Source organism: Conger conger, chromosome 5 (assembly GCF_963514075.1).
Source record: "Conger conger chromosome 5, fConCon1.1, whole genome shotgun sequence".
Lineage (NCBI taxonomy): Eukaryota > Metazoa > Chordata > Actinopteri > Anguilliformes > Congridae > Conger > Conger conger.
In genome coordinates, this window is record NC_083764.1 from 67,672,381 (window position 1) to 67,682,380 (window position 10,000).

The 10,000-nt window shown below is 43.2% G+C and overlaps 1 protein-coding gene across 1 annotated transcript in view; it reads right to left on the bottom strand.

The window, feature by feature from the left end:
• Nucleotides 1-6,199: 6,199 nt before the first annotated feature.
• The window catches only part of prkacbb (protein kinase, cAMP-dependent, catalytic, beta b), a 15,800-nt gene continuing 11,999 nt past the window's right edge, over nt 6,200-10,000 (bottom strand). The window contains exon 10 of the mRNA XM_061242164.1: nt 6,200-8,257. Coding sequence (XP_061098148.1) covers nt 8,132-8,257 — 126 coding nt within the window. The 3' untranslated portion in view covers nt 6,200-8,131. The remainder of the gene's footprint in view (nt 8,258-10,000) is intronic.

Below are 10,000 nucleotides of genomic sequence, written 5' to 3' on the forward strand. Positions count from 1 at the left end.
AGCCTGTGCTGTGGAACTGGGGGAGCCTCTGCAGCATGTCTTCAACCTGAGCCTCCGACTGGGAAAGGTACCAGCAATGTGGAAGACATCTTGTCTCATCCCAGTCCCAAAGAAACCACACCCCAGCCAGCTCAATGACTACAGGCCAGTCGCTCTAACATCACACATGATGAAGACCATGGAGCGACTGTTACTCAACATCCTCAGACCCCAGGTCCGCCACGCACTCGACCCGCTCCAGTTTGCATACCAGGAGAAGGTGGGTGTGGAAGATGCCATTATCTACCTGCTGCACAGGACCCACTCTCATCTGGACAAGGGGAAAGGTGCTGTGAGAATCATGTTCTTTGACTTCTCCAGTGCCTTCAACACCATCCAGCCTGCCAGACTGAGAGACAAATTTGTGCAGATGGGGGTAGACACTCACCTGGTATCCTGGATTACAGACTACCTGACGGAGAGACCACAGTTCGTCAGGCTGAAGGACTGTTTCTCAGAGCAGGTGGTCAGCAGCACCGGAGCGCCACAGAGGACTGTGCTTTCACCAGTCCTGTTCACCCTGTATACGTCTGACTTCAGGTACAACTCAGAGTCATGCCACATGCAGAAGTTTTCAGACACTGCAATAGTGGGGTGTATCAGGGATGGGCAGGAGGATGAGTACAGGAACCTGCTGGATGACTTTGTGCAGTGGTGCAATCTCAATATGCAGCTGAACATCACCAAAACCAAGGAGATGGTGGTAGATTTCAGGAGGACTAAGCCACCTATGCTGCCAATCTCCATTGAAGGGGTCAATGTGGAGGTGGTCAGCACATACAAATACCTAGGGGTACTCCTGGACAATAAACTGGACTGGTCAGCCAACACTGAAGCACTCTACAGGAAAGGGCAGAGTCGGCTCTACTTCCTCAGGAGGCTGCGGTCTTTCAATGTCTGCAGTAAGCTCCTCTGGATGTTTTACCAGTCTGTCATCACCAGTGTCCTTTCTTATGCCGTTGTGTGCTGGGGAGGCAGCATTAAGAAGAGGGACGCTGGGCGACTGGAAGGCTGGTAAGGAAAGCTGGCTCTGTAGTTGGAATGGAGCTGGAGTGCTTACAGTTTTTTACAATCGTTTTCACACTTGTCTCAATACCATGTCCACTTTTTCAAAACACTTAACACATTCACCATATCATTAGACTATGTGAACTAAACTGTCGATATTTTTGCATTGCTTTCATACTAAAGGCATTCTATCACCACTTCTTCCAAAATTCATGAATACCTCTCTCAGTCAGTGTTCACTACCAGCAAAAGTTTGTACAAATACAGCTAATTTTGCAGACATTTAGATACTCTGTTCAAAACAGTTAACTTTCAGTTCAAAACCCAATAAAATTCTGATCATTGTGGAAGGAAATATGCTGCATTTTGGCAGAAAAATGAAACTATATGCTTGAAAAACGTAAGACAGATCATTCTGATTTGAGCAGAAAGTTTATTCAGTTTATTCAATTTTTTTTGTTTGCAGCCTTGTTACCATCTATACAAAAGTGATCATACTTGCATTGAAATGTGCATGTATATAGGGTAAATATAGATGTACTTGTCACTGAAGAGATTTTTCTGCTATTACTGCTGTATATGTACTGTTGAAACACCTGGCTGTCATTTCAGTGAACAACCTACCCAGGTGTTTGTTGTTTGTGCCCCGTTACCACATATACAAAAGGGGCCATCTTTAGATTGGCATTTGCATTCTTTAGCCTTGGTGGGGAAAATGGATGCAGCCAGAGATAGAGGAAGAAGACGTCACAGAAGAGCAAGAACAGTTGTGTCTGATGAAATCAGAGCCACAGTCATTGATCATGTGGTAAATCATGGTCTGTCATTTATGGTTGGCATTTATATAGCGCATTTATCCACAGTGGCTTCAATAGTGAGGATTTTCGGGCAAACCAACAGGTATTATACAGTATTTACAGCATTCTGACTGAAGGAGTTCAATTGATGTGTATATTACAGCAATACTGTGATTTGAGAAGTCTCCAGAAAAAGCAGATGTATCAGTGCACATTTGTCTTTGACTCACTACATGACCCAGCGGTTACCTCACACAGTCCCACAGGGGGAAGGGGAAGAATGTTTACGCCTCAACAGGAGAATACAATAGTAGGGATGGTCATTGCCAACAACAGCATCAGGCTAAGAGAAATATTCAACAACATAATCGCAGACAACAACATATTTCCAAACATTGACAGTGTAAGCACTACAACCATTTCAAGAGTGCTACAGAAACATAAGCTGATAGGCAGACAATATATGTGCGAATTACTGTATATAGTGAAAATATAGCTTCTTGGTACGTATTTGTTATTGATTGTAATGTATTTTACAGTATATTGCTCTGTGAGAACAAACGTCAAAATACTGTAAACCCTCTGAAAAATACTGTTGCTTTTGTGATTTGTTTCTTTATCATATTTCTTTTACATTACACATAAAATATTGTTATTCTGGGTTTCCAATATAATAAAACATTCATTAATTTACAGTTTACTGTAAATTTACCACACCCAGTCATGACATCTATTGTGAGATGCAAACCAACAGATCAAAAGTTTCTTTAGCTGCTTGGCTTGAAATCTTTGTGGATGCAAAAATTGAGGAAAGGGAAACATAATATATGTATTTAGCAATGCTACAAGTTGTTTGTGTTTTGTAGTTCATTGAACATTGAGTGACAAAGTAGTCTTATGGGAGAAAGCATATGCTATAGTTATGACAGCATGAGTCACTTTTGGGTGAAATATGAAGTGTTTTGGTGGTTGAAGTGCATTTGCACCAAAGGTTAACTGATGTGCTCAGGTGTGTGTTTCAAAAGCACACTGTGTGAAGAGTTTTGAAAAAGAGGACATGGTATTGAGACAAGTGTGAAAACGATTGTAAAAAAACTGTAAAATCAACAGCAGAGAAAAGGACACTAAACAGGATGCTGGCAATCCTGGATAATGACCGCCACCCACTATAACACACTTAACAGACAGAAGAGCATCTTCAGCAGCAGACTCCTGTCTCTGACATGCTCAACAGACAGGTTAAGAAGGTCCTTTGTTCCATGGGCCATTCAGTTATACAACATCACACAAAACGGGAGGAGAGAATTGGACTTTTCAGTATGAGTCTCTTTCGGCTCCTTCCACCACATCACCTTTGTCTACCATCCTCTATCCAATATCTGTCTGACTGTCCTAACAGGCTATATTAGCCCTCTACACAATCTGGACTGTAATCCTCACTTTTACCCCTGTTGACTTTTCTACATGCTGTACAATCTACCATAGCACCTTATCATGGTCAATATATCACAGGGCCAGTCCCTACTAGGCCTTTGTAATCACTTCACATGGTCTTTACTTCTTACTTTTCTGTGAGTGATTTTTATCTTTATGTGTGTGAGATATGTGTGTATATGTGTGTATGTATAAGCTACTGGATGCCTAAAATTTCCCTCGGGATGAATAACTATATCTATCTATCTATCTATCTAGAATGTGACTTCAACACTTTCTTGAAATAGGTTTCCACAAAGATCCACAGCCAATTGCTAAGCAACATAAAGTATCTGTACCCAGCAATGCATTGCAGTAGTAGAAATCATTGAATGTATAATTGTTTATAATCTATACACTAATAAAAAAAACACTAATATACACTGGAACATACATTAAACTTGGCTACACAGTGCAACATACACCAGCACTATCACAAGCACATACACCACGACATGCATTCAAAAAGACAGTCTAATGCACTGGGAGGGAGACTAAAATAAACATTTTCCCAACGTGTAATGGAATGCAGTGTTGACAGCAACAGAGTCAGATAATCCTGATGATGTCAGAATGTCACTCGTTGTCACTCAAAGACACTGGTCATGCTGGGAAATGTTTCATGTCCCGTAAATTCAGGTATTTTGTAACCCGCTGAGGACAGGTGAAGTAAAATGCACCTGCGTGATACAGGTGCATACCCGCCGTGTGGGCGCGCTTCCCTCGGTGCGTCAGTCGGAAGGGAACCATCTCTCCATCTTTTTATTCCACTTTATTTACTTGGTTTTCCAGTGAAGATCCAACAGTAATGAACCATAATAATACTAATAATAATAGTAATTTCATGTTATTAATAGCTTTATACATCAACATGCAGCTCAAGACTACTGGCTGACTACTGGTTCTGGCTCCACGGTGGTGGAGAATCTCTGACCATCTTCAAGCTGCACCTCTCCCCGTCCCTCCCTACCTCCCTGTAAACCTTAATTGTTGTCTTTTCCTGTGTTATTTACTTGTTTGGCTAGGGAAATTGTTTATTCATATATTTGCTTGGTGCGGTATTTAAAAATAAAGAATTGAATCTAATTGAATCATCTTAAGGTTTAAGTCTGACAAACTGTTATTCTTGATTTACTGCGCTTCTACGCACTTCAGAGGAAGAGCGGCCTGCGTGTCACTCATAAACTGTGACTGTAGTACAAATATGAAACTTCAAAATGCTTCAGATGAAGTCCGTTATTGCTGTATGCTGAGTTTAAAGTTCTCAGGCATGGTGCAGGATTTTCGCCGTTTTTTCCACAAAATAATATTCTCGCAAAAAATAAACAAGAAAAAACACAACAATCACTACCCGACCAAGTCTGGATGCGTCCTGTCCTATCACCTTCATTCTTGCAACCATTTATTCTTCAGTTACTAATAGTGTGAGTACGAGTTACTGTCAGTCCCTTAGTCACCGTGCTGTGCACGAAATTATCCGCTGAAACATGAAAGAGACGTTTATTCAAACTCAGGAAGACACAAGCCGAATTGAGATGGGAGTGAAAAATGAATGGAGATGGGATTGGGTTTAAGAAAACGGTGGGGACGGGGAACCGCTCTGCCCGGTGTGTGACAGGAAACTTATACACGGCAGTAGACATGTTGACTACTGTTGACAACTCTGACAAGTTGAAAAAATTAATGTGAATCTTTGGAAAATTGGAAAGTGACTAATCGTAACTCAATAAAAACCAGCATTTCGCTCATTATTAACCTACAGAATTGTCTTGTCATGATATTGCGAAACCATTACTTTCGCACGTCTGTTGTCGACATTTATAAAGTAGGCTAGCGGCTATTTACAGTATTTGAATTCAACGAATAAGCAGACCAGCTCCCCTAGCAATACAACACCCCCCCACCCTCCAGAATTTTTTTATTACTTTAAGCCCTGTTTATGAATTGGTCTTCAATAGTTTTAGAATGATTGAATTATTGAATATAATTAAATCATTCTAAAAGTCAAAGTGATGCATCCCGATGTGTTTGCAGAATGGGTTGAAATGTAGCCCCTATTCAGTGTCACCTTGCAGCAGAACAAAGACCCAAAAAAATAACGCTCAAGCATGTTCAGTCTGGACTGGCCAAGACGGTCACCACACCTGAATCCAACGGGACATAATAGTATAGCCTGTTCACACGGACACAATGTGTTCATGATGAATATCTGGAAAATGACAGAATTGTTTGTTGTCGCATATTTTCATATAGTCATATGTATTTTGCTGTTTTTCCACTGAAGGCATTTAGTACATTTCTATTAATTTATTTCATGATGGTTAACATTGTCTACCACACATCTGATTTAGGACTACGCTTACAATTAGAATTAGTGTTTAGGGTTAGTGGGCATTAGGGTTTGGGTGACAATTAGTCTTATTTTTCTGTTTTTCACAGGTAAGGTTGTTAGAATGACTTTATTTCCTATGCATGTGAATAAATAACATTAATATCATTGGAAAAACTAGAGTTGTGTATTTCCTACAAAAAAAAGTGGAGTGTGAATCCGGCAAAATGGGTGGAATATTGACGACGGCTAATCCTGCTAATATGGAGTTTAAATATATACATTTGCAGGCTGGTGTACAGGTAGGTACTGAGTATTTATCGAACTCTAAAAGGCTATTGTGACATCGCAGGCTTCCTTCAGCACACTGATGGTCAGAAATTCTGAATTCGGGTTCAATCATCAGTTTTCACCGTGCAGGACACACACAAACGCAAACCCATCTAAATGAAAAACAACAGAGCAACATTTTCATACAAAGGGTTTTCTGTTCATTTATTAATGTGACGTGTGTGCGTGTATATGTATATATATATATATATATATATATATATATACACACATATACACATATATACATATTATATATATATATACATATATATATACATATTATATATATATATACACATATATATATATATGTTACATAAAATCTGCTACAGCAAAGTATTTGATACTTCCCTTACACACAGGTAAATACAGAGGAGCACAATGTCTCTTCAGGGTCAGCCGTCTAATGACTTTGTGCAAAAATATCCAACAAACTAAAGACACAAAGAGCTGGAGACCCAGCTCACAGTCAGGATGTCAGAGGCTACAGAAGGCGCACTGTAAAACCACTCATCCACACTGCCTGCCAGGGATCACCAGCACCACGGATATAAACCAACCCCAGAGTGGTCAGTACCATGGATATAAACCAACCCCAGAGTGGTCAGCACCATGGATATAAACCAACCCCAGAGTGGTCAGTACCATGGATATAAACTCAACCCCAGAATGGTCAGTACCATGGATATAAACTGATCAGAGTGGTCAGTACCATAGATATAAACTGATCGCAGAGCAGTCAGTACCACAGATATAAACAAACCCCGGAGTGGTCAGTTCCTTGGCTATGTTCTGACACCAGCGCTGTCATCTTTGTCCCTGGGTTTTGAATCTTTCAGAGGAAGCAACAGCTAAGCATTTTACCATTTAAAAATACTTTTTAAACCGCATCTCTCTACTGTGTATAAATAATAAAAACAAAAATGACAGTCATATGAAATAAGTTGAAAAGTGAATTACAGTAACTGAGTGTCAGACTTTAGGAAATTCGGTTAGAGAGGGAGCATGAATGACCCATCCCCAAAGTCAGTTTCTCACACACACACACGCACACACACGCGCACACACTCTCACACACTCTCACACACTCACACACACACACACACACACACACACACACACACACACACACACACACACACACACACACGCACACACACGCACACGCATGCACGCACCAGCACACGCAGACACACGTGCACACACACCTGCAGCTACATTCGGTCATAAAAATATCAACCAAAGCAGGAGAGAAACAGGAGTAAGAAACTGCAGAATATTGAAATGTGAATATTGAATTTTAGATCACTGGAGAAACCAGCTACAGTGCTGAACTCCTAAAGGAGATCAGCTTCAGTGCTTCAGAGATGAGGCTTCAGGTTCAGCGCAAATTGAGGTTATGCAAAGAGCACTTTTTTTCTTGCAAAACCCAGATATTTGTTTGTAGTTTTCTTGGGGCCCCTGAAATGTTCTTTACATGATTGTATTTTCACAGAGTGTTATTAATGACACTTTAATAATGACCCCTAACCCAAATGCCATTAATGTAACCCTAACCCTCGATATAGGGGTCATTATTAATGATTCTGACGGAGGGAAAATAAAAACCACAAGCTGAAATGGGGGAGGGGGGATGAAAGGATGAAAAAATATTCTGACATGTAACAGACAAAAACCCATGAGCTGTGAATACATAGAAGCTGACACCACTCTCCCTCTCTCTCCCTGTCTCTCCCTCTCCCTCTCCCAGGTCCGGGGGGGTGGGGGGCCGGTCTGGGGCGTGGGGGCAGGTCCGGGGACGTGGGGGCAGGTCCGGGGGCGTGGGGGCATGAACGATGCTAAAACGTTGAGACTGGAGGAGTAGCTGAGTGAGGGTGGAGTTTGGCCTCTGTAATGCCGCCAATCTGTAGTGGAGTACGGGTGGAGTATGGATCGAGTAGGGGTGGAGTATGGGTGGAGTATGGGTGGAGTATGGGTGGAGTATGGGTGGGGAGGGAGTAAGCAGAGACAGGGACTGAGAGGCCACCTCTCTCAGCCGGACGCTGGGGCCCAGTGGAGGGGTCAGGGGTCAGGGGTCAGGGGTCACTGCCAGGCTCCTCCGTACACTCCTGCATGTGCCCCCACCTCCAGCCTGCCGTGACCTGGCTCTCCTCTAAAACTCAGAGAACTCCTTGCCGCACTTTTCTGTAACGGACACGCGGATGTCTTCCTCCTCATAGTCGTCGAAGTTGCTGGTGTCTCCTGGACCTCTGCATTTAGGGATGAAGGGTGCCTCCACCTGAGGACACACACACTCACACTTTATTTAGGTCCACATTTACTCAATACATTATAAGGGCCTGAATACATTTCAGTTGCATTCCAAAATCCTTCATTTGAGTAGCATAAAGCATACTTTCTAGATGACCTGCTAGTTTAATACCTGAACTGAATCACAGTGCTGAAGCCCTTTTACAGGAGCAGAGTAACACAGTGCTGAAGCCCTTTTACAGGGGCAGAGTAACACAGTGCTGAAGCCCTTTTACAGGGGCAGAGTAACACAGTGCTGAAGCCCTTTTACAGGGGCAGAGTAACACAGTGCTGAAGCCCTTTTACAGGAGCAGAGTAACACAGTGCTGAAGCCCTTTTACAGGGGCAGAGTAACACAGTGCTGAAGCCCTTTTACAGGGGCAGAGTAACACAGTGCTGAAGCCCTTTTACAGGGGCAGAGTAACACAGTGCTGAAGCCCTTTTACAGGGGCAGAGTAACACAGTGCTGAAGCCCTTTTACAGGGGCAGAGTAACACAGTGCTGAAGCCCTTTTACAGGGGCAGAGTAACACAGTGCTGAAGCCCTTTTACAGGGGCAGAGTAACACAGTGCTGAAGCCCTTTTACAGGGGCAGAGTAACACAGTGCTGAAGCCCTTTTACAGGGGCAGAGTAACACAGTGCTGAAGCCCTTTTACAGGGGCAGAGTAACACAGTGCTGAAGCCCTTTTACAGGGGCAGAGTAACACAGTGCTGAAGCCCTTTTACAGGGGCAGAGTAACACAGTGATGAAGCCCTTTTACAGGAGCAGAGTAACACAGTGCTGAAGCCCTTTTACAGGAGCAGAGTAACACAGTGCTGAAGCCCTTTTACAGGGGCAGAGTAACACAGTGCTGAAGCCCTTTTACAGGGGCAGAGTAACACAGTGATGAAGCCCTTTTACAGGAGCAGAGTAACACAGTGCTGAAGCCCTTTTACAGGAGCAGAGTAACACAGTGCTGAAGCCCTTTTACAGGGGCAGAGTAACACAGTGCTGAAGCCCTTTTACAGGGGCAGAGTAACACAGTGATGAAGCCCTTTTACAGGGGCAGAGTAACACAGTGCTGAAGCCCTTTTACAGGGGCAGAGTAACACAGTGCTGAAGCCCTTTTACAGGGGCAGAGTAACACAGTGCTGAAGCCCTTTTACAGGAGCAGAGTAACACAGTGCTGAAGCCCTTTTACAGGAGCAGAGTAACACAGTGCTGAAGCCCTTTTACAGGGGCAGAGTAACACAGTGCTGAAGCCCTTTTACAGGAGCAGAGTAACACAGTGCTGAAGCCCTTTTACAGGAGCAGAGTAACACAGTGATGAAGCCCTTTTACAGGGGCAGAGTAACACAGTGCTGAAGCCCTTTTACAGGGGCAGAGTAACACAGTGCTGAAGCCCTTTTACAGGAGCAGAGTAACACAGTGCTGAAGCCCTTTTACAGGGGCAGAGTAACACAGTGCTGAAGCCCTTTTACAGGGGCAGAGTAACACAGTGCTGAAGCCCTTTTACAGGGGCAGAGTAACACAGTGCTGAAGCCCTTTTACAGGGGCAGAGTAACACAGTGCTGAAGCCCTTTTACAGGGGCAGAGTAACACAGTGCTGAAGCCCTTTTACAGGGGCAGAGTAACACAGTGATGAAGCCCTTTTACAGGGGCAGAGTAACACAGTGCTGAAGCCCTTTTACAGGGGCAGAGTAACACAGTGCTGAAGCCCTTTTACAGGGGCAGAGTAACACAGTGCTGAAG